Source organism: Liolophura sinensis, chromosome 13 (genome assembly GCF_032854445.1).
Source record: "Liolophura sinensis isolate JHLJ2023 chromosome 13, CUHK_Ljap_v2, whole genome shotgun sequence".
Taxonomy (NCBI): Eukaryota; Metazoa; Mollusca; class Polyplacophora; order Chitonida; family Chitonidae; genus Liolophura; species Liolophura sinensis.
Genome location: NC_088307.1, coordinates 12,608,460 through 12,634,264, shown reverse-complemented (window position 1 = coordinate 12,634,264; position 25,805 = coordinate 12,608,460). Strand labels below are relative to the sequence as shown.

General features: G+C 38.4%; 1 protein-coding gene across 1 annotated transcript; it reads left to right on the top strand.

Moving 5' to 3' along the window:
- The first annotated feature begins 1,170 nt into the window (after nucleotides 1-1,170).
- On the top strand, nucleotides 1,171-12,511 carry LOC135480873 (putative olfactory receptor 13C6). Its single transcript, XM_064760803.1, has 3 exons — nucleotides 1,171-1,574; nucleotides 2,528-2,582; nucleotides 12,347-12,511. The coding sequence occupies exons 1-3, from the start codon at nucleotides 1,171-1,173 to the stop codon at nucleotides 12,509-12,511; spliced, it is 624 nt and encodes a 207-aa protein (XP_064616873.1).
- Nucleotides 12,512-25,805: the final 13,294 nt, after the last annotated feature.

Here is a 25,805-nt window from a genome sequence, read left to right as displayed (position 1 = left end):
TGATGGGATAGCGTCGCTTAGGATACAAACAAACACATGTCGGTGAATTAAATGCTGTTGAATTTACACAGTGACCACACTCGAGCGTTTCTTACGACGGGGCAGGGTCCATCATTTTTTTTAGCAATGTGCCGTTATCTTTTTCAGTCTCATTAGGTTTTCAGAGAGGACAGGTAAGTCCGGTTTTCGTATTAAAGGTGTTGCGATTTCCTTTTTTTAATTACGATTAGTGCAAATATAGGTTTTATCGATTTTTTTCAAAGTGGCATTCACCTATTTCCGCAGTTATATTTTGGCGATTCAACGTGCAGTACTGTTGAACCATTTTTGTGCGTGAGTGTTTGCTGATTGGATGGATTTTGAAAACGAATGGAAGGGTATAAACGGTTTTGATTTATTTAAGTTATATGAAAAAATAATAAACAAAGATATAAACGTATGAAGCAATTTTATATTATTATTTGTCAGTGTTAAATAACGAGTTAACTCGAAAATCAGGGTAACTTTTCTTAATCAATTATGGCTTTAGTTTTAACCAGATTGTTGAGAGTGTTCGGTAATCACAGTTCACGCTCTTCGTAATGCCAACGGGGGACACACTTGGTACTGAGTGCTGTGCACTGTGATTACCGACTACTCTATTTCATTCTGACATGGATCTTGGATTATTGCCCTAAACTGTAAAAATCTGGTTTCAGTTGAAGCCACAACTGAAAATGGATGCGCGTTATTTTATACTGATAGAAAACAATATAAAATGTGCGTTTATATTTTTGTTGGGTATTATAATTTGTAGAGGCAGTGCATGTACATGTATGACGTGGGAAGGTCTGCCTGTAACCTGCGGATGGTCGTGGGTTTTCTCCCGAGCTCTGCTCGCTCTCCACCCACCATGGCCGCCGTCGTATAAGTGAAATATCCTTGAGTACGGGGTAAAACACCAATCAGATAAATAAATAAATAAATATACATGTATGATTTAGATATGACAAAAATATTCATATCCATAACAGAAATATATAATCCGATGAGTTTTAATCACCAATGCACTTTTTATTGAAGTTCATAACACGTGACCCACGCCATCTGTTTGTCGACAAATTCCCACGTGAATCAATCAGTGATAGCGTAAAATCGATCGAAGTTCATTGGAGGTGAACGGCAGGCAAAATGAACAACTCTACTCAAACCGTCGCAAATGGATTCTCTACCGGAGTTGTTGTCACCCAATACGTTCTCTTCGCTGTTGGTTCACACTTGGCTATCGTTGGAAACATCGTGTTGCTTGTGACAGTCTACAAGAGACCGGTCTTACACAGAGTTACTTACTACTTTGTGTCTGCTCTCGCTGTCGAAGACCTTCTGGCTTCCTTATCTAATGTCGGGTTTTATCCACAACAGCGGATTAGAGGCGACGCGGCCTTAAGTCTACCAGCTTGTGGTGTGTATGTGTTCTTTTCACTTTTCTACGGAAGTTGTGAGCTGTATTTAATGGGGGCGATTAGTTTGGACCGTTACATTGCTTGCTGCAGACCGTTACAATATTCAAATATGGCTACTCCTCGCCGGTGCGCGTTTGTTATTGGATTTTGCTGGTTGTTTCCCGCCATTCTCTCATTGTGTCTGACACTTGGGTGTCAATTTTATGGGCACAATTCTTATACGCGCCATTGTCAAATACAGTTTACAGCCAACCAACAAGCAATGTATTGCACTGCTGTGTTGTTTGTTTTGGTGTCACTTCCCAGTTCGATGACAATGGCAATTTGTCAGTACAAAATATTAAAGCAGGTCAGAAAAATTACCAACTGTAAACCAGCCAACATCACCTCCGCTGCACACGGGACAACATCCGGGGAATCATCTCGCAAAGCCACCACGACGGTATCTCTGATGACCGGAACTTACGTCATATGTTGGTTACCGTATATGGTGGTTCGTGCTTCAGGGATCGTAATAGACTGGGAACAATCCCATAACCACCGCAAAATACTGGGGATTTTAAGAATTGTAACCTTCCATAGTTTTCTCATCTCTAAATTTGCAAATCCATTGATATATGGCGTGTACAATATGGAATTTCGAAAAGAGTGTGGAAAATTGTTCAGGCTGCCGAACAGAATAGCCTAACTGTGAATGATGTTTCTTCAAGCACCGATTAAAGTACAAGAAAGCTAAAATATGAAGTAAGGTTCATCATACAGACAACCATGCATAAGCATACTTTCATTTATTTTTTTTAGATTTTTGTGAAAAGAATTAATGCCGTTTAAACATTTAAATTCTATGGTGGGCTTTGTGGACAATACTATCAAAGTTTAGGAACTCTGACGCCAAAGGAAGTTTGTCCAGCTTTAATCAAGACATTACATGTAGTAGTAGTTTTTTTTTTAACTCAGTTGTCTCTATGATCATCCTTACTTCATAATTTAGCTTTCTTTTAGTTTAGATACAGACGTGTTGAAATCTTCAGTCCTGACATTTTAATCTCAGCAAAATGACCCATACAGTGTAAAATTTCCATCAGAATGTGGAAAAATGTCCAGGCTGTGAAGCAGATCAACTACGAATGTCTCTTCACGGTAAGATTACACTAAAAATGTGTCAAATTTAACAAAAATTCTGTTATCTGAGTGGTGTAGAATGTATTTTGCAATTGCTGCAAATTATTTTGTTATTTCATTAGACTATCAGGATATAAAGTTGAATATGACAGAACTCTGTGTTATGATAACAGAACACACTCTAACATCACTCAAACAGCAGATTTTCTGTCAAAATAAATTTTTTCAGAGTAAGTACAGACGAGTTTTAAATGCTTGTCTTTTCGACGACTTTTATATACATACAGTAGCAAAGCGATATATACAGACTGGAATTTCGAGCGCAGTATGTAAAGCTGTTTAGGCTAACGAGCAGATCCTCTACGAATGACGTATGTCCATGATGCGATGAGTTAAAAGGAGTTTAGAGCCTTTTTTTTTTGACGACTTTCAAATGTTACCAAAAGTGTGTCTGTTGAGACGTCTTTACAATCGTCGTGTACATTAGGCGCTGTATTCATACTGTTTAACGTGTGTTTACTCCCTTGTGTTGAAGTCGATTGCCGCTAATGTATTTACAAAACGATCAGACCATCTGTGAACAATGGTTTTATGCAATGGACAATTTGGCTAAGATATTGTTCTGTGTAAAGAAAACTGATATGATTATGTTAATATAAACAATTCCGAACAAATTGTCTTGTTTGATTCAATAGTAGGTCACTCTGTATTTTTACTGCATAAACCTTTGCACTATGAGACGGGTACTATTTTTACATTCACGTGAGCAGTTACAATAGAAGAGGAACTGAGGTAGTTTGACCGGATTTCATTGGCTGCGTGAGTTTAAGTGCTAACTATCTTACCGTCGTCTCTGCTCTGGTTTTTGTTTTCATGCTGTACTCTTGTACTAGCTGTCCTGATTAAACCGCTCTTTATATTTATTTATTCCATGTGTTTGAGATTTGTTTTTACTATGTTTTTATCTGCAGTAATCTGTGTAATGCATATGCAGTAATCTGTGTACTGCATATGTCATCTTGTGCTGTAACTCGGTGTCCACAATTTGTTCGTCCAAACTAGTTTTACTTTGACGAAGGCTTCATCCCGTACGAACAGATTCACCACACCCGATGTCCCATCACCCCTTCTCTTGACAACCTTCCATTTTATTCCATTCCCGCTGAAAGCCATTGTGACGTCATTAAAACACAGAACATTTGTGACCAATGTGTTGGACATCCGACTGACCTATTTGCAATAATACCGCTCTGTGGTTGGACAATTACGCGTTGTTAATGGACAGTTCGCAATAGACTATTAATTTATTCATGTTTTTTTTAATTGGTCTTTTACGCCTTACTCAAGGATATTTCACTTATACGACAGCGGCCAGCATTATTGTGAGACGAAACCCGGCACAGCCCGGTGGAAACCCACGACCATCTGCAGTTTGCTGGCAGACCTTTCCACGTACGGCCGGAGGCAATGGTCTATTTGATAACAGTTGTTAGTAAGTTACGTGGAAATTTACAAACAGATGTGAGCTGGCTTTACATATAGCTTACAGTGTTGATCAGAATTTGCCTACAGTGAATCACTGTCACAGCTTCTCTTTACTATGGTGAAAAGCCATTTCGAACCGATCCTGTATCGGATATTCATTAAAGTGACAACCATACATCCTAATGACACGAATGATATGCCAACTTTTCAGATATTAGTCATTATGGAAGAACATTTGCTTGGCAACAAATATCGATTTATACAAGCATATATACACACAGGATACCAGCGCATAGGGCCCATGTTTTCGAACTATTTAAGTCAGAGGTAAATATTAAAATTCGCCTAAACGGCATGATTGTCACAAATGCCTACCATTAAAGGGTTACTGTTCATGGGCACAGGTAAAACTATTTGATCAAAACACGAATACCTACAGGGTAAGCAGCGTATGGCCTACACTTAGTTACTGACGTTTTATGCCTAAAATATAAAGTGCTATTACCTGACACTACAAACTTCAGTTTGCATTGCATAATTGGGTTATTTTCTACTGTTTAAAAAGATTTTGGCCAGATCAGATGTTTTCATTTTCACTGAAATCAAGGGAAAATAGGACATACATAGAACAAACATCTCCCTCATTCGTACCCACATTCAAATTTCATTATGATCCTAACTCATTATTTTTGAATAAATCACACCTCCATGAAATCGAAGAAGAACTGACCGTTTTATTACATGGAATTGGGCATATGTTCATGACAAGCTTTAATATTCCAGCGTTGATCGCCACATAGAGCATATTTTGCACTTTATCCCTTGGGAGATTCACTGGAGGACAGCCGTTTGGAACATTTGTTGTTAAATTTAAAGAGATGCCAACGACACAACGACGGTAGATTTGTGAAACCTGCAGTCCTGGTCGTGGGATACCTGGTAGACCGGGTTTATCCTTCCCCTTGTACATTTTATAAAGACTTTTGGCACAGAACCAAGGAAATGACTGTGCAAGGAAATGAGCCAAACTTTTGGCAACCTTCTGCGGAACCTGGCATTGAAACAAGAGGGATTAACTTTTCACTCATGATTATCTAAAATTTTGCTCCCGTCAACAAATCCCATTCATTGCAGAGGTATAAACTTAAATTTTCCCTTAAACCTTGTAAATATACCCATTATGATTTTCTACAAAAACAGCATTGACATGGGGAAATTATATTATTTTTTTGTAGTAAAATGGAAGTTGTGTTTATCTATGCATCCGGGAGGATGACATTAAATTCTAGGATTGTGTGACCTCGGTTCAGATATGTGTCTTACATCTGCTTACTCTCTCGGCATATAACTCTGCAGCCAAGACGTTTTAAACCTATATGACGACATTCAGGATGATGGGTGACAAAAAGAAAACCAACCTAAAGACATCAGTCATACAATATTTCTTCTGATTTTTGGGACACCTGATCTACCCATTTTAACCAATGTACATGCAATTGTAGCAGGAATATTGTGTTTCTTATTCTCACATGGTTAGACCATCTAACAAATAACCCACTCATATCTTTATTTTTCCAAAAGACTAGTAAAGAAATGTAATATTCTACTTTCAACACTACTAATACCTGTGCCAATGTTAGAAGAACTAGGGTAAGCCCCGTAGTATTATTTTGTTCACACCCTGAGATGTAAGTTAATTTATTTAAAGGTTTTACAGAAAAGTTAACTTGCCACAGTAATAGCCACATTCAGTTGTTGACAGTGTTATTAATAAAGAGCAGCTTCACTCCAATTGCGTCAATTCAAACTCGAGGATTAAACCTCGACATTACCATTACCGATAATGATGCTCTAGTTAAATTAGCAATGGCGATGTTATTCCAGTTCAATGAAAGCCGGATACATAAGGCTGGACTTCAATCTTCAACTAAAGATAAACCGATACAACGAAAGGAATTAGGGTCCAGGTAGGAGGTTATCTTAAGTCGACAGTTGATCTTCGATTTTGCGGGTTTGGGTCCACTGAACTTAGATCAGCTTCGCTTTTATGGTAGCCTATGTTTCAAACACTAACACGATCGTTTCACATTTGATGTAACTGTTCAAATGAAAAACGCCAATACATTCGTTAGGCTGTGATGGTGAATATCGTTATGGTCAGAAATCGTAAAGAAAACAAAAGCCAAAGGGAAAGTTTTCATTTCTACATTTTCTACAGTTTGTATATACATGTATGCAAGTATTTAAACAATGTTTCTACGTTTCCAGACAATTTTGAATTAAAATTCACAAAAATGCATGTTTATTAAATATCACAACACAGCCTTTCCAGTAATTCTAGAACAGAGGCGTCTAAAGAGTTCTGTTCACATCACCGCATATCTGGCATAATTGTACTTGCATATAAGCCATGGTTAACTTTCTAGGGTTGTATATATAGCCAAAACACTAACTAACTGAAAAGATTGACAGGCTGCTGAATTTCACCGTTTAAGTGTCATCATTTGGCTACAACCACGTCGTTGACGCTGCTCTTTATTGATTACGACGCACAGCCAAAGATGCAAAAACTGAATAACAGACCCCAAACCCCAGATATAACATAATATTAATAATAATATTTTCAAAAAAAATATGAAAAAATTTATTGTGGGTATTCATGACAATTCCAGCCAGTAACTAATGCTTAACGGTAGTCAAATTTGGAAGCAATAACTAAACAAAGAATAACTAGACAAAATAACGTCAAGAACACTTCTACCGCGTGTTTGGCTTGTTCTTGCGTTGTATCAGATCATACTCAGCTGGAAGGTGAAGCTATTGTTGAAATTGACCTTACCTGTATGTCAAGAGAATAGCCGATTCTTACCATACAATATTAGGCAAGTTGATATCGCCAATGCTTAAAACTGAAAAAAGTTTTGAAAAGGGTTTGAAAGCCATACAAGCACTGATCCATACAATCTGGTGGTAAATGAGCACAACATACAGTTTTCTTACAGAAAAGTGACACTTTCCCCCACACACATCCTGTTTCTGTTTCTTTTTCAAGTGACCGTTTGTTCAGGTAAGACACTTTACAACATTTTCCGTATTTTTCTTCTTGAAACAACTGCTGTCCCGATCCCTTCGCTATAAGATTTGATTCCACTAACTTGGAGTCCACAATTCTGGAACAAAGCTATGATTCACACACATGGACAATGTTCTGTGTACATTCTCTTACAAGGGACATCCAAGTACACAATTTTGTTACCTAAATTTCTCCAGTTTTAATAAAATACACATAACTGTTCGCACAGAAAATTGGTGACACGTTGTTCTCATCATTGCCATTCTGTTTATCAGGGCTAGGGTTGATATCTCGGTGAACTGACAATGGTATTGGGCTGCCATTATACGCAAACTGGAAAATTGCCTTAGAATTTGGGTCATACCATTTTTGTTCTCCTTTTATTTGCTGTGCTGTAATTTCTGTATCATAGAACTTTTACTTTCAGTTCAGAGATCTGGCGTTTAGAAATTTACTCTTTTATTCTTTTAGCTTTTTGCTCTTTAAAGCACTAATTAAATTAATTTACCTGTGACCATTAGAAACTCAACAAACAAATGATCCAAACAAAGTAACTTTCCACACTGCGTACGGAATTCCCGATTGTAAATTCCGTAAATAATGGGGTTGGCGAATTTAAACACCATGAAAATCTGAAAGGTTATCCGCCTGAGAATGTATAGAGTGGCTTGAAGGGATTCCGATTGTTTCCAGTCCAGAACAATACCAGAAAAACGAATGAACAAAAAGGGCAACCAACAAAGGACAAAAGTCGCTGTAATCAGAGTCACCTTCATTGTAGCTTCGTTCATGTGGTTGCCGGAAGTGACCTCGTTGTTGCCTGAAGTGACGTTCGGTGGTGTGTTCTGAGTAACCCTTTTCACTTGCTTTAGAATTTTCCATTGACACACGGCAATGGCTGTAGTACAGGGCACAGTTGAGAGAAAAAAAGCTGCAATCGAACAGTGCTGCTGCTTTGGTGTGTTTGATAACTCCACGATACAGTTCTTGAATTATTCGTCATATCCGTACGCTTGACATTTAACCATGAGAAAGAGAGCCAGAGGGATGGCGTAAACACCACAACAAGCGATGGCAACTGCCCAACGCAGTGGGGTAATGTCATGAGAATACCGGAGAGGCCTGCAGCAGGCAAAGTAGCGATCTAAGCTTATCACTGCCATCAGATTGAGTTCACAAAACCCGACCAGGTAAAGCAGAAAAACTTGCATGAAACAAGTGGGATCCCCGAAAAACCAGTCGCCTGAAATCAAAGCTTGCGGATAAAAAATCGCGTAATTCACCAGCGCTAGTGTGTCCTCGATGGCAAGAGCGGACACCAAGTAGTTGGTGACTCTGTGTAAGGCCGGTCTCTTGTAGACTGTCAACACCAACACGATGTTCCCGACGACTCCAAGAACAAAGGTTATGAAGAAAACGGTGAGCTGAGTTGCTACACCAGCAGTGGTTAAGTGAAACACCACCCCTGTGTTATTTACGTTGGAGGAATTCATTACAGCTCGTATTCCCGTGTCCATCTGGATTTGATTCTTTTGGGGGTCCTCAAAGCTTTGAAGGAATTGCCCTTGTCCGAAGATAACCAAAACTGCTTGATATATTGGGCAAATTGCCCGAGGACAATTAACACCCCCTGTTAGACAGAGGTTAGGGATGAGCGCTAATCGTTGTGTGTTTACTCTAGTCTTATATAAAACATCTGTAGAAAATTTAAGTGTTTTCCAAATATTGAATTTAGTGACTTCCCGGCCAAGCTGACGTCAAAGTGTACTGTAATTCTCCCTTGAATGCATCAAAACCATTAACGTTTAACCCAAATGGATTAAAAAATGTTCGCCTTGGAGACACGGCTCGGTAGCCATATAAGATTACGTCACCCAGTTGGTAAGCATTTAAATATCTTTCTTTTCATAATCACAGTGCATGGCCTTTAAAGGTGAATTTCTCACGGACTTACCATTTAAAGTATACAGGCGGGATTGTAACTTTTGGGAAAGTATTCGGGGATAGAGTTCTATTGGCTGTAGTACAACTTTACAGTGTGTTTGTCGGGAACACTACAACACATTTTGGATTCTGTGGGTGAAAGTGTTTCTTGCTGGCTGTTCATTCAATCCTGGCTTGTGTATATATACCGTCTGACCCTACCCCTGCGGCCGTCGACCAACTAGAGAAAGCTGTCGAGTTGGTAAGTAAGTCCATGAGAGACAATGACAACATTCTTACTTGTAGTGAGTTAAACCTGAGTGAAATTACATGGGATTCGATGTTTATGTCCAACCAACTTGGCCCATTGTACATCGTGTGGTTGCCCTCAACTGTGTCAAACTTTGTCTTATTGACCGTGCACGACGTGGATCAATGTAACTCGAGAAAAACGTGAATTGACAAGGTGTTTGATCTCGTGATAGTTCGAGGTTGTAGTACCTATATGTGTGACACTGAAAATGCGGTGCAATCAACTCACCGGGCTGTGGTGGGTCACATAGACATCCAGCAGAAACGAAAAAGTGCACGGAAGACCGACCGGAAAGTGTTCAACTACAAGAAAGCGGACTTTTGCAACATGAAAATACTCCTTTCGGTTTTTGATTGATCTATTGTTGACTGTTTTTACTCCGTTGATGATACATTCAATTTCTTGTATGATATTTTATTCTGTATTATGAAAAACATAATTCTAAAACGTGCTTGCGAAATCGCTCATTTCCGACATGGTATAACTCTGAATTGAAATAATTTTTAAAGATTAAAGAGCGTGCCTTGAAGGACTACAAAAAATGTGGCATTAACAAAAATGACGATGAATTATTCAGAGTAAGTCAAATGAGAAAGGAACTGAAAAAGCACAAAAATGGGTATGTGGAATCTTTTTAACAAAATGTAAAGAATAGCACTAAGCGCTGTAGGAGTTTCGTTGAAAAAATGAAAGACCGAACTTCCTGGTCATGTTTTTGATGAAGATAATAATGCCTTAATTCTTTCTGGTATTGCTGACTTAATGAACAAGTATTCTATATCAGTTTTTAACACAGTGATCTGTTGAAGATTCCACAAATGGCATGTAACTCAAGTATTACATTGTGTAACGTCAAATTGTCTCTTGAAGGAAAAGGAAACTTAAAACAATGACACTATAAGCTTAAAAGAGCACATTTTTTTCTAAATAATCGTGCCTGCTGCATAATTTTGCGATTTTTCCTCGCCTTACACGTAAGGTCTGAAAACAGCCAAGACCAGTTCTTAGGCAAAATGGAGTGCCCACAGCGAATTTTGGCGCCGACTTTATTGATAATTTATCAACTCGAGGTGCAGGTTAGAATCTTTTATGGCATGCATCTGCGTGAAATTGCATACTCTTTTGATCGTTATTTGTTTGATATTTAAATTTTCTTGTTCTTTAAATGGGGCCAAGAAGTTTTGTTAAATATTGTTCCATACAAGTCATGCAGCTAGGATGGCATTGCAGGCCCGCTTTTGTACAGTTATGCATATGATCTAGCTATACCATTATATCGACGTTTTTAAGTTTTTTTAAATAAAGTGTGTTCCCAAACGTTTTAAAATTTGCAAACGTTTACATGTTTTCAAATTTGCAGACAAACCTGTATCTTTACTACCTCTCATTGGTGACGTTGCTTAAAATGTTAGATAATGCTCAATTTAAACAATTTTGTGAGCAAATTTTTTGTAGTGAACAACATGGCTTTTGGAAAAACCTGTCCACTGTAACGGATTTGACATGTTTTATCCACTGTGTGTCATCTTAACTGGATGACAGTGTGAATGTACATAGAATCTATTCAGATTTTTCAAAAGCGTTTGACTGCATCAATCGTAGCTTACTTGTTTACAAGTTAAGATGTTAAGGAGTTTCTGATTTTTTGTTAAAATGGCTTCACTCGTATTTAAATAACTGGAAGGAACGAGTTATGATGTGCGGTGCACGGTGCAGTGTCAGACTTCAGATGTCCCGTAGGAACCCATCTTGGGACCGTCCCTTCTTGTAAGTAAATGACGTGCCGCTTCAGCTATCTCACTCTAAATGTGTACTATTTCTTAATGACGTCAACATTTTCAAAACTGTATCTGATCTCAATTATTGTGCTCATCTGCAATCTGGTTAGGACAAATCTTTTAACTGGTGCCAAGATTGGGAACTGAAACTGAATTGTTCTAAATATTTTTTAATTAACTACACTCTCAAAAAGAAGGTCTGGCTATTTCAGTATAGTCTGGGATCAGACTCACTAACCACAGTACACGAATTTAAATGTATCTCACTGATGAATTAAACTTCTCGGCTCACGTAAAAAGACATTGTGAATAAACCGTTCAGATTCCTCTTAATCGCAAATCTTTTAAAAGCTTAGCAGGTATCAATATATGTTTAGTTAGGCGGCGTACTCTGAAATCCTGATGAAAACTGTTCAGATGGAAGGATGGAAAATTTACAAAGAAATTCATTAAGTATTTGTGTTATAAGTCATCGATGGAATATCACATATCACAGTAAGCATGGTTATGTAAACGGTTTAAACTTCTGGTATTCAATTTCGAAACGTCACCAATGCAATAACTCCATGTCGAAACTTTACCAATACAATAAATCCAGGAATTCTTATCCATAAGTAATGCTTCTGTCAATCTATTCTGGTATTTAAACCTAAGGGAAATATTTTGATCTTCTGGTTTCTAAATAGATGTGTAAATCGTTTTTTCAATTGTATATATTTTTAAGCATCAAAATATTTTGCAGAGCACCTGTCCGGGCATCTCGCTCAAAATGTATTAATAAGATCCCAGAATCCTTTTGAAAACTATCCTCGAGATCGGACATTCACATTTTTACCGATTTACAACATTTTCAAACCAAATGCAGAGACTTGTTCTATTAACATGTCTTTTATTAGCTTTTTGTGTCTTTGGAACTCACGTGTTTGGTTATTAATCTCTACAGCTTTATTATCTGTTATGTTTTGCGTCTACAGACTGTTAGTTTTTTTTCTAGTTTTTCATTTCTGTTACCATTTTTTTTCTTATAACCTCTGTAAATGGACCTTGCTGTCTCTATGAGAATGGTTAAAAAACTGAACTAAACTAAGGATGCAGAAATGCTGTGGGAAAGACATGCTGATATTAATTTTATTTTCACTGTGCAAATGATTCTCCCAGAAACCAGTGATAATGCAACAATATGGACAGATTAAAATTAATATGTGTCAAGTTGACTCTGTACCTCCTAATTGGACTCATAATTTTAAACATTTCATTTGAACATACAGTAATCACAGTTCACGCTCTTCGTGAGGCTAAAACGGTGGACATACTCGGTACTGAGTGCTATGAACCGACCAGCTCCAGGAATATTGCCCTTAAATGTGAAAATTGAAGCCACAGTTGATAATGAATACTTACCTGACATGTTAAGTTAACACCTTATTAAATACGGAGAGAAAAGAATATCAAATTGCTTCGTGCGTTCAATATTTTTACATACTTTGAATTTAGGCAAATTGAATGCTGATTTAATAAATTGCCATTTGTACGTGCTGCCGCAGCATAATGACCCAGGAGCCTTTCACTAATGCGGTCGATGTGAGCTCAAGTCCAGCTCATGCTGGCTCCCTCTCCGGCCGTCCGTGGGAAGGTCTTGCAGCAGCAATGTGCAGATGGTTGTGAGTTTTCCTCGGGAATTATTTTTATCATATATTGAAAAAATAATCAATATGGTTGATGGATTCTGTGATATTGTTAAAACACACGTGTAAGTTCGAAAATGAAATCACCCCTTCACAAAACCAAGTTGAGATTCATAGATATAAGGTTCGATAAATATTATTCATGAATGAGACGTTCAAAAACTTTAAAGTTTTCACCAGTTGCGAAAAGGTAATACACTGGCAAATTTGAAGCAATCTCTATATTCTCCTTTGTTCATTGACATTTTTTACACATTCGTTTAGAACACAAGGCCACAAGCCTTGCATGGATCTATTGTCAGGGGGATATCTCTCACAGTGTTCACGTTAACAATCGATGACTACAAACGATCATTTGAAACTATTTCAAAGTGCGGTACATCCTCAATATCCGTGTTGACATAAACACAGTGGAAATAACCATTAAATAGATTGGATTCGCAGTTTTATACATGTGTATTTATCTTTTGATTTGACTAATGCCCGGAAGCGTTTAGACTTCGATTGCAGGGATTTGTCAACCAGCAATATGTATTCAAGTTTCTGGCAGCTATAAACGTTTTCTGGTTTCGGTCGTCAAGGACACGACAAAATTACTTATAAATGAAGCGAACACACAAGTCCTGAGGTTTTTCAGATCAGACCGCATGCAGTTACACACATGTCTTTCTGAGCTGGCATGATGTGCGTCCTTTGCTATTTTCAAGTGCAAAGTAAGAGCGGCGGAATCCGAAGTCATCTCTGAATCATTTTCGTTATCTTGAGTGGATATTTAGACAAAATAGCAGCAAGAACACTTCTACTGGGCGTTTGGCTTGTTGTTGTGTTTCATCAAATCATGCTCAGCTAGAAGGTGATGTTATTGTTGCGATTGACCTTACCTGTATGTCACGGAAATATCCGAATCTTATCATAAAATATCAGACAAGTTGATATCGCCAGTCCTTAAAATTGAGAAACGTTTCGAAGAGAGTTTAAAAGTCATCCAAGCACAGAGCCATGCAATCTGGTCGTAAATGAACACAACATACAGCTTTCTATAAGAAAGTGAGGCTTTGACACACACATTTGGGGTTTCTCTTTCTTAGTCACATGACCGTTTGTTCAGGAAAGCGGCTTTTGCAGCAATAAATACCTTCATTGGTGTTTCTCTTCTTGGAACATCTACTGTCCCGATCGCTTCTGTATATGTTATCAGATTTGACTTCACTAGCTTGGAGTCCACAATTCCTGAGCTAAGCCTGAAGTCAGACGCAGAGACAATGCCGTATGTACATTCACTTACAAGGACATCCAGTTACAAGACTTTGTTTCATAAGCTTCTACAATTTTGATAAAATATTCTTATCTTTTCGCAAGAAATTTTAGTTCTCTGTTGTTCTCATTATTGCTATTCTGTGGAGCTCGACTTGATATATCGCTAAATTGAGAATTGCATTGGGCTGGCACTATACCCAATCCGGAAAACTGCATTAGAATTTGGGTACTACAATTTTTGCTCTGGTTTTTTTGTTTGTGCTGAAACAACTTTCACTTTCAGTTTAGAGCAAAGTAATTTTCCACACTGCGTACGGAATTCCCGATTGTAAATTCCGTAAATAATGGGGTTGGCGAATTTAGACACCATGAAAATCTGAAGGGTTATCCGCCTGAGAATGTATAAAGTGTCTTGAAGGGATTCCGATTGTTTCCAGTCCACAAAAATACCAGAGCAACGAATGAACACAAAGGGTAACCAACAAGTGACGTAAGTTCCCGTCATCAGAGTCACCTTCATTGTAGCTTTGTTCATGTGGTTGCCGGAAGTGACATCGTTGTTGCCTGAAGTGACGTTCGGTGGTGTGTTCTGAGTAACCCTTTTCACTTGCTTTAGAATTTTCCATTGACACACGGCAATGGTTGTAGTACAGGGCAGATTTGAGAGAAAAAATCCTACAATCGAACAGTGCCGCTGCTTTGGTGTGTTTGATAACTCCACGATACAGTTCTTGAAGTATTCGTCATATCCATACGCTTGACATGTAACCATGAGAAAGAGCGTCAGAGCGATGGCGTAAACACCACAACAAGCGATGGCAACTGCGCAACGCAGTGGAGTAATGGCATCAGAATACCGGAGATGCCTACAGCAGGCAAAGTAGCGATCTAAGCTTATCACTGCCATCAGATTGAGTTCACAAAGTGCGGCCAGGTAAAGCAGAAAAATGTGCGCGAAACAAGCAGAGTCACCAAGAAACCAATCGCCTAAAATAAAGGCTTGCAGATAAAAAATCCCATAATTCACCAGCGCTAGTGTGTCCTCGATGGCAAGAGCAGACACCAAATAGTAGGTGACTATGTGTAAGGCCGGTCTCTTGTACACTGTCAACACCAACACGACGTTCCCGACGACTCCTAGAATAAAAGTTATAAAGAAAACTGTGAGCTGAGTTGCCACACCAGCAGTAGTTAGGTGAAACACCACCCGTGTGTCATTTACGTTGGAGGAATTCATTCCAGCTCGTATACCCGTGTCCATCTGGATTTGATTCTTTTCGGGATCAGCAAAGCTTTGAACGAATTGCTCTTGTTGCAGGATAACCAAAAACTGCTTGATGTATTGGACAATGCCAGGAAACGCCCAAGGACGATAAGCATTCTATGTTAGACAGACGTTAGGGGTGAGCGCTAATCGTTGTGTTTTCTCCAGTCTTGCATAAAAGATCTGGTTCGTCTGCAGTAAATTCAAGTGTTTTCCAAATATTGAATTTAGTTACTTCCTTGCGAAGCTTATGTCAAAGTGTTCTGTACTTCTCCCTTTAATGCATCAAAACCATTAGCGTTTAACCCAAATGGATTAAAAAATGTTTGCCTTGGTGACACGGCTTGAATGCCATTTTAATTTATATCATACAGTTAGAACGCATTTAAATATCTTTCTTTCCATAATCACAGTGCATAACCTTTTACGGCTAATTATTCACGGACTTGCCATTTAAAATATATAGGCGTGATAGCAACTTTTCGGAAAGTATCCGGCGGTAGTGTTTTATTGGCTGTAGTACAACTTTACAGTGTGTTTGTGGGGAACACTTCGAAACATAACGGGACCCTGTTAGTGAAAGTGTTCCTTGCTGGGTGTTAATAAAATTCTGGTTTGTATATGTATAGCATCTGACGCTACCCCTGCAGCCGTCAATTAACTAGAGAAATCTGTCGAGTTGGTAAGTGAATCCATGAGAGACAATGACAACATTCTTACTTGTGATGAGTTTAACCTGAGTGAAATTACATGGGATTCGATGTCTTTGTCGAACCAACTTGGCCCATTGCACATCGTCTGGTCGCCCTCATCTGTGACAACCTTTGTCTTATTGACCGTGCAGGACCTGGATCAATGTAACTCGATAAAAACGTGCAATGGCAAGGTGTTTGATCTCGTGCTAACTCGAGGCTGTAGCACCTATGTGCGTGACGCTGAAAATGCGACGTAATCAACTCACCGGGCTGTGGTGGGTCACATAGACATCCAGCTGAAACGAAAAACTGCAAGGAGGACCGACTGGAAATTGTTCGACTACAAGAAAGCAGAATTTCTCCACATAAAAATACTCCTGTCGTGTTTTGATTGAACTGTTGTTTACTCTTTTCACTCCGTTGATGAGGCATTTGATTTCTTGTATGATATTTTAATCTGTATTATAAAAAACGTAATCCTGAAACGTGCTTCCAAAATCGCTCATTTCCTGCATTGTATAACTCTCAATTGACCATTTTTAAAGATAAAGTAGTGTGCCTTGAAGAACCACAAAAATGTGGCAACAACAAAAATAGCGACGAATACTCCCGCTTAAGTCAAATGATAAAAGAATTGAAAAAGCAATAAAAGTACAATATGAAAGGTGTGTGGAATATTTTGAGCAAAATGTAAAGATTTACACTAAGCGCTACAGAAGTTTCTTAAAAAAGAAAGGACCGAACTTCCTAATCATGTTTTTGATGAAGATAATAATGCCACTAATATTTCTCTCATTGCTGACCTAATGAACAGGTATTCTATGTCAGTTTTTAACACAGTGATCTGTTGAAACTTTCACAAATGGCATGTAACTAAAATAATACATTGTGTAACGTCAAGCTGTCTTTTAAATTAGAAGGAAACGTAAAACAATGACACTACAGGCTTAAAAGGGCACATTTTTGTTCTAACTGGTGGTGCCTGCAGGATAACTTTGCGATTTTTAATCGACATACAGGTGAAGTCTGAAAACGGCAAAGCTGGCATTAATCGCTGAGTTCATAGCGTCCTCCATCTATAACACCCTGTGATTTATGCTGGTAGTGTGTTGCCTGTCAGTCAATGAGAGTCGTTAAAACTGCCGGCTTGTTCGTGTAAACTTAGAACCTACGTCCAACATTCCGGCTTCCCGATCGTCAGGCTGAAAGCGAACTGTACTGTTCGCTATCCACTGGGAAGAAGAGTTCTACCAGAAATGTACGAACTGCACTTTGGCGGATTCCGAGCGAGCGTAATTCTCCTCCTAACACAGAAGACTTAAGGAGCAGTTCTTAGGCAAAATGGAGTCGCCAACAGCGGATTTTGGCGCTGACTTTATTTATAATTTATCAGCTTGAGGTACATTTTAGAATATTTTATGGCATGCACGTGCGAGGAAGTGCATGCTCTTTTCATTGTTATTTGTTTGATATTTAAATTTTCTTGTCCTTTAAAAAGGAACATAAAATTTTGTTAAATATTGTACCATATCATGCGGCTACGATGGCATCGCAGGCCCTCTTCTGTAAACTTGTGCGAATTTTTTCTTTAAAACAAAGTGTGTTGCCAAACGTTCAAAATCTGCAAACGGTTCCATGTATTCAAGTTTGGAGACAAACCAGTATCTTTACTATCTCTCATTGGTATGTAAACTCAACATGGCTTAAGGAAAAACCTGTCCACTGTAAAGGATTTAACATGTTCCACTCACTATGTGTCATCTTAATGGAAAAGCAATGGGCATGTAAATAGAATGTATCCAGATTTTTCAAAAGCGTTTGACTGCGTCAATCGTAGCTTACTTGTGAACAAGTTATGGTGTTTAGGAGTTTCTGATAATTTGCTAAAATAATTTCACTCGTATTTAAATAACTGGAAGCAACGAGTTAAGGTGTACGGTGCACGGTGCCGTGTCAGACTTTGAGTGTCCCATAGGACCCCATCTTTGGACCGTCCCTTCTTGTAAGTAAATGACATACCGCTTCAGCTATCTCGCTCTAAATGTGTACTGTTTCTTAATGATGTCAACATTTTCAAAACTGTATCTGATCTCAATGATTGTGTTCAGCTGAAATCTGGTTTGGACCCATTTTTAACTGGTGCCAAGATGACCAAGATGACCAAGTTTGACCTTGTGTTTTTACACAGATATGTAAACCGTTCTATCAACTGTATATATTTAAGTACCAAAATATTTTACAATGCACCCATCTGGGCATCTCGCTCAAAATGTATTAATAAGATCCCGGAATCCTTTTGACAAACTATCCTCCAGATCGGACATTCACATTTGTACTGATTTACAACATTGTCACACCAAATGCAGAGACTTGTTCTATTTACTTTTTGTATCTTTGGCGCTCACATGTTTGGTTGTTAATCTGTACAGCTTCTTTATCTGTTCTGCTATGCGCCTACATACTGTCAGTTTTTTAGTTATTCATATCTGTTACCATTCATTTTTTTTTTATAACCTCAGTAAATAGACCTTGCTGTCTGTATGAGAATGGGTAAAGAAACTAAACTAAACTAAACTAAGCATGCTGAAATGTTGAGGGTAAGATATACTGAAATTAATTTCATTTTCATTGTGTAAATTGGGCTCGGAGTAACCAGTGATAATGCAACAATATAGACAGATTTAAAATAATGTGTGTCAAGTTGACTGTATACCTCCTAATTAGACTCATAATTTCAAACATTACATTTGAGCTCACAGTAATCAAAGTTCACGCTTTCGTGAGGCTAAAACGGTGGACACACTCGGCACTGAGTGCTGGGAACCAACCACCGACCACTCTGTTTTCACCCTGCCATAGCTCCAGGAATACTGCCCTAAAATGTGAAAATCTGGTGGAAATACGCAATTTTCGAGTTAAGCCATTGCGACAACAGAAAGACATTCCGGTGCAAACTGACGTCAACAATTTACCGCACAGAAGGGCTACTTGCCTACCTTTTAACATGACAATGATCGTGTTTTTATCAAAGTATCGGCTGAACATCATTTTTTGTACAATATTAGGAACGCATTGTAACTTCATATCTCGAAACATGCATTTTAAAGCCACAGTTGATAATGAATACCTACCCTACATGTTGAGTTAACAACTTATTTAATACGGAGAGAAGACAATATAAAATTGCTTCGTGCCTTAAATATTTTTGTTGAGTATACTTTGAATATAGGCAACATAAGTTCTAATTGAATTAATTCGCATTTGTACAGCTCCGTGCCCTCTGTTCGTTGGACCTTCGATAAGGGCCTATTGCTCTTTCCACAGTCTAATCTTTCTTGACGACTGCTTGCCTTCTGGCAATATGGTGTTAATATCTTTACTTTCCACTAAACTCCTCTGCTCTTATAATTTACCGTCCTCCATCGTATAGGTAAAACATTGTAAAAGATGGCGATAAATAAAGATATATATCATTCGACTACTACTTGCATGATTTCATCAACGATAAAAAAGTGTTGTCTGCTTTTCTTTTTTATGACCCCATCCCACTTTCTTACTTTGCATACATTTATGGCGGTTTGCATTGAAGGTTGTATTAAAAGTTGGTCTGGTAATTATTGAACTGGAGTGTAACATTTCAACATTTCTGGCGGTTCTTTACCGTCATCATTGTTTTCTCTAAGATACTATAAGGATCATTTCAACCAAACTTATGGCAATTTTGGTCGTTGTAGGGCAAAGGCCTTGTTACTAAACCAGATAATTTATTGAGCAGACGCGTATTTCCTTATATCCCTTTTTTATATTACAAAAGCGTTTAGTGCTATAACTCAACCATAAGCTTTGCTGTCTATCTTGGTCAGCCTGTGAGAAAGCACTTATAAAAATCTTGACATACATGTTTGTTGAAATCTGCATATTTATAAGCCATCAGGTGGGATGGGTACCTAGCAATGTCAAGGTTACGCCACGCACAGCCCCGTCACTATCTGACACCATGTGTCCATTAGCCGAGAAATTCACACTTTCATCAATGAAACTCATCCCTGTCCAAAGTTCCATTCTTTGGATAACAAGCACGTACGCCAAAAAGAAACAAAACAAAAAAAAATGGCACAGACTTTTTGGTTTTGAACCAGATGAATGTCGGCTGCAGGATACGGGAATATACAAGCCCTTCACGTGGCCGTTGCTCTCCCTGAAAACTGAAACAATTTCCGTGATGCTTGATAACAATCCATATTATAGTTTATCGGTTGCTATTTCACCCCAGTACTTTATCTTTTGATGAGCGAAGTTTTTTTTTCTCGTTTTTATTGTTTTTCTTTTGTTTTGGGTTGTTTGTGGGTTTCCCCGGGGCTCTGCCCGGTATCCTCCCACCATAATTCTGGCCGCCGTCGTATAAGTGAAATATTCTTGGGTACGGCGTAAAACACCAATCAAATAAAAAAATAAATAAATCATTTCACGCTGAGCATCAAGGCAAACAGAGCATTACTAGCTGATCGAAAAACCCACTGTGTTCATGTCAAATCTGGTGTCTTCGGCACGGTTTATCAATGTGTTATGGATCGTATACAATATACAAGGAGACGCCTAAAGTGAAACTTCGTGCTAAATTGACCCTGTTCCTCTTTACCTAGTGTCAACTTTAGATTCAATACTAGTAAATTTGGGGAATGAACGCCAAATAAAATCCCAGAATCCTTTGACAAACTATTCTCCAGATCGGACATTCACATTTGTACTGATTTACATTGTCAGACCAAATGCAAAGACTTGTTCTATTTACTTTTTGGGTCTTTGGCGCTCACATGTTTGGTTGTTAATCTGTACGGCTTTATTATCTGTTCTGCTATGCGCCTACATACTGTCAGTTTTTTAGTTATTCATATCTGTTACCATTCATTTTTTTATAACCTCAGTAAATAGACCTTGCTGTCTGTATGAGAATGGGTAAATAAACTAAACTAAACTAAGCATGCTGAAATGTTGAGGGTAAGATATACTGAAATTAATTTCATTTTCATTGTGTAAATTGGGCTCGGAGTAACCAGTGATAATGCAACAATATAGACAGATTTAAAATAATGTATGTCAAGTTGACTGTATACCTCCTAATTAGACTCATAATTTCAAACATTACATTTGAGCTCACAGTAATCAAAGTTCACGCTTTCGTGAGGCTAAAACGGTGGACACACTCGGCACTGAGTGCTGGGAACCAACCACCGACCACTCTGTTTTCACACTGCCATAGCTCCAGTAATATTGCCCTAAAATGTGAAAATCTGGTAGAAATGCGCAATTTTCGAGTTAAGCCATTGCGATAAAAGAAAGACATCCCGGTGCAAATTGACGTCACCACTTTACCGCACAGAAGGGCTACTCGCCTATCTTTTAACATGACAGTGATCGTGTTTTTATCAAAGTATCGGCTGAACACCATTTTTTGTACAATATTAGGAACGCATATTTACCACCTGAACACAATTGAGGAGATCAGTGTAATCCTTTTAATTTGTTCTTTATATTCTATATACCGGCACATGTTAAAATTTCCAGACTGGCCCTACCGTACCGTAAAGTAATTGTCATATCATAAAGGGACGTCACTTTGTCGTTGTAACCTCATATCTCGAAACATGCATTTTAAAGCCACAGTTGATAATGAATACCTACCCTACATGATGAGTTAAGAACTTATTTAATACGGAGAGAAAACAATATAAAATTGTTTCGTGCCTTAAATATTTTTGTTGAGTATACTTTGAATATACAACATAAATTCTGATTGAATTAATTCGCATTTGTACAGCTCCGTGTCCTCTATTCGTTGGACCTTCGGTGAGGCTCCTATGTCTCTTTCCACAGTCTAATCTTTCTTGACGACTGCTTGCCTTCTGGCAATATGGTGTTAATATCTCTACTTTCCACTAAACTCCTCTGCTCTTATAACTTACCGTCCTCCATTATATAGGTAAAACGTTGTTAACGATGGCGATAAATAAAGATATATATCATTCGACTACTACTTGCATGATTTCATCAACGATGAAAACGTGTTTTCTGCTTTTCTTTTTATGACCCCATCTCACTTTCTTACTTTGCATACATTTATGGCGGTTTGTATTGAAGGCTGTATTGAAAGTTGGTCTGGTAATTATTGAACTGGAGTGTAACATTTCAACATTTCTGGCGGTTCTTTACCGTCATCATTGACTTCTCCAAGATGCTATTAGCACCATTTCAACCAAACTTGTGGCAATTTCGGGCGTTGTAGGGCAAAATTACTGTCTTGTAACCAAATGAAAACTTTCATTTTGCTCATGTTATAGCACCGAGCACAGATGGCTAAACCTGATGTTAGTCTGCAGTTCGTGAGTTTGACATCAAGGTTGGTGTCTGGGGCACGATGTTTCAGTGAGGAAGCGCTATAAATAAACTGACAATGAACATTTCCTGCTAAAAGGAAACACCATTGTGACATGCCCGAAATAATGTTGAAAACGACTGTAAACCTCAAGCAGTCAGTCAAAAAATAATCCCGTAAGACTGGAAGAGTGTTACAAGGGGAGATAATATCAGTTACACGGTTACTCCGGGACAATACACGGAAAGATATGGTGTCAGTCTCAGGTATATTGGGGGAGGTAAATGACCTATCAATTCAGCTTTGAAGGCCAATGTTCAGGAGAAACGCTTCATCGTCGTTGTTGTTTTTCCAGCCAAACTAAAGCAGATAACCTATTAAACAGACTCGTATTTCCTTATATCCCTTTTTTTATATTACAAAAGCGTTTAGTGCTATAACTCAACCATAAGCATTGGTGTCTATCTTGGTCAGCCTGTGAGAAAGCACTTATAAAAGTCTTGACATTACATGTTTGTTGAAATCTGCATATTTATAAGCCATCAGGTGGGTACCTAGCAATGCCAAGGTTACGCCACGCACAACCCCGTCACTACCTGACACCGTTTGTCCATTAGCCGAGAAATTCACACTTTCATCAATGAAACTCATCCCTGTCCAAAGTTCCATTCTTTGGATAACAAGCACGTACGCCAAAAAAAAAAATGGCCATCAGGCAGCGAAAAATAATTTATACCTGTAAAATACACAGAATTAATATGATTCTGAACCAAATGAATGTCTGCTGCAGGATACGGGAATATACAAGCCCTTCACGTAGCCGTTGCTCTCCCTGAAAACTGAAACAATTTCTGTGATGCTTGATAACAATCCATATTATAGTTTATCGGTTGCTATTTCACCCCAGTACTTTATCTTTTGATGAGCGAAGTTTTTATTCTCGTTTTTATTGTTTTGCTTTTGTTTTTGGGTTGTTCGTGGGCTCTGCCCGGTATCCTCCCACCATAATTCTGGCCGCCGTCGTATAAGTGAAATATTCTTGAGTATGGCGTCAAACACCAATCAAATAAATAAATAAATCATTTCACGCCGGGCATCAAGGCCAACAGAGCATTACTAGTTGATCGGAAAACCCACTGTGTTCGTGTCAAATCTGGTGTCTTCGGCATGGTTTATCAATGTGTTATGGATCGTATACAATATACAAGGAGACGCCCAAAGTGAAACTTCGTACTAAATTGACCCTGTTCGTCTTTACCTAGTGTCAACTTTAGATTCAATACTAGTAAATTTGGGGAATGAACTCCTGATATGTTGCCAGGATAGAAACATCTCATCGACCCTAACCGGTCCCAATAGCACAGGTTGTAAAGCGTCCGCTTCGGAAGCGGTAGATCCTGGGTCAATCCTGAGTCGAGTCACACCTAAGACCTTAAAAGAGGAAGTTGTAACTTCCTCGCTTGGCGTATAGCATTAAGGGGATAGTGCGACGACTGGTTAACCCGTATCAGTATAATAGTTCGGGCAGGCCTGCTTACTTGCCTTCGGTAAGTCGTCTCAGTGAAGCAGCACTAAATAAAAAAGCGGTGGAAATCCGTCCTGCAACAAGGAGGCACATTACACGCACATGCCCCCTAATGATTCCTTCGTCGTTATATGACTGAAAAATTGTTGAGTACGACGTTAAACCCCAAGCACTCACTCACTCACTCTCATCGACACAATTCGTCAGGGCACGTGGTCCTGTTTCAATCAGAAGCAAACTGTTTTGTGTTAAAGTAGCATTTGGATAGGTCCATCAAAAATTTAATGGTAAAATTATCTTGTGAACCTCTAGCGAGGGACGCTGTGAGTTCAAGTCAAGCTCAAACTGCATTCCTCTCCTTTCAGACGCGGTCGGACTGACAGGATGGTCGTGGGTTTCCCCCGGGCTCTGCCCGGCTTCATCCCACCATAATGCTGGCCGCCATCGTATCAATGAAGTGAGTACAGCGTAATAGTTTAATAGTTCTTGTCCATACCGATGACAAAAAGAAAAAACAACAACACCACTAAAAGCAACATTAAAAAAAGAAATATTAAATGTTAAGCCCATAGTTTACATTTATTTTAGTAAACAATATTAGATTATATATAAGACAAAAAGGGACACAGTTTGTAAAATATCATCATTCTGCATTAGAGATTATTTAGATCAAAATGTAAAATGTATATGCAAATGTAAACAATAAAAAAACAAAGTCTCTGCTTAGAGCATTGATAGCAAATTAATATCAGGGTATGCGTAATATAAAAGAAAACTCAGTAAAGTTCTTTTTTACTATACAAACTATACCTGTGAAGCGAGTGGCGAAGTAAGAAGATGTAACTGTTTTGTAAAAACGCCAGTATCTGTACATCAGCTTTATTTTGTCAGTGATGTCAAACAATTATGAAATTATGATTATGTTTAGTTTTTGCTTAAAAAGCACGCTTAAGCAGGAAAAATGTTTCCCCTTAACCTCACATAAAACTCATGGCTTTAATATGTCTTCCCTGTTACAACCATCTAGTCTTCCTCGGGGATTGGCGTTATTTGGTTTCGTCCTTTAAATCTGCCGATCAATTTCTCAGATGTTCGCCTGATGTACTGAACTGGGGATTCACTCCTCGATGTGTTCACATCACCATAGTGTCTTTTTTTTCTGCCTCCCAAAATCCTGGCAGTCAGTTTGTGGAAACGACCTTTAGTTTTCGATGTGATCTTTGCTTTATCATGTTGCACACCTGCTTGGGGTTGCGTTTTTGCAGTATCTCGAATGATTGAGACGGAAGCCTTCTGTTGTACCACTTTCCTTTCTTCCACAAAGCTAGCAAATCTGTTTTGAACTCTTGAGACATCCACCTTATTTGACATATTTCGGCATAGGATTTTCATGACGTCTGGAATTTCTCTGGTCAGCTCATCCTCTAATTTGACGCATGCGTCCTGCAGTCTCTCACTGTTATACATAATCCGGGCTTGTTTTACCTGTAAGTCTGCAATCTGCCGTCTCATATATGTCAATGTCTCCCGAACTTCATTGCTCTTGGCAGAAATTTCCATCGTTTCTCTCATCGTTCCTTCCGTTTCCTGCACGAGATCTGTTAGGTTTTTTCTCAGATGATTCAAATACCTGAAAGAGAAAAAAAGATTTCTCTGTTCTAAATGATAACTCACTATTTTACTTAAAAAAGATTTTTGGTAACAGCAAAGATGTATTCCAGATGTTTCTTCCTTTATTTGCTGACAATGTTGTTCTTGACAAAAGCTATTTAAGTTATTGTTAAAACAAATTTTCCCAGAATACAAAATCGAAACAGGCATTGCCACTTTCTGCTTTTCGGCTACGATACTCAAAAGGTTATGTTACCCA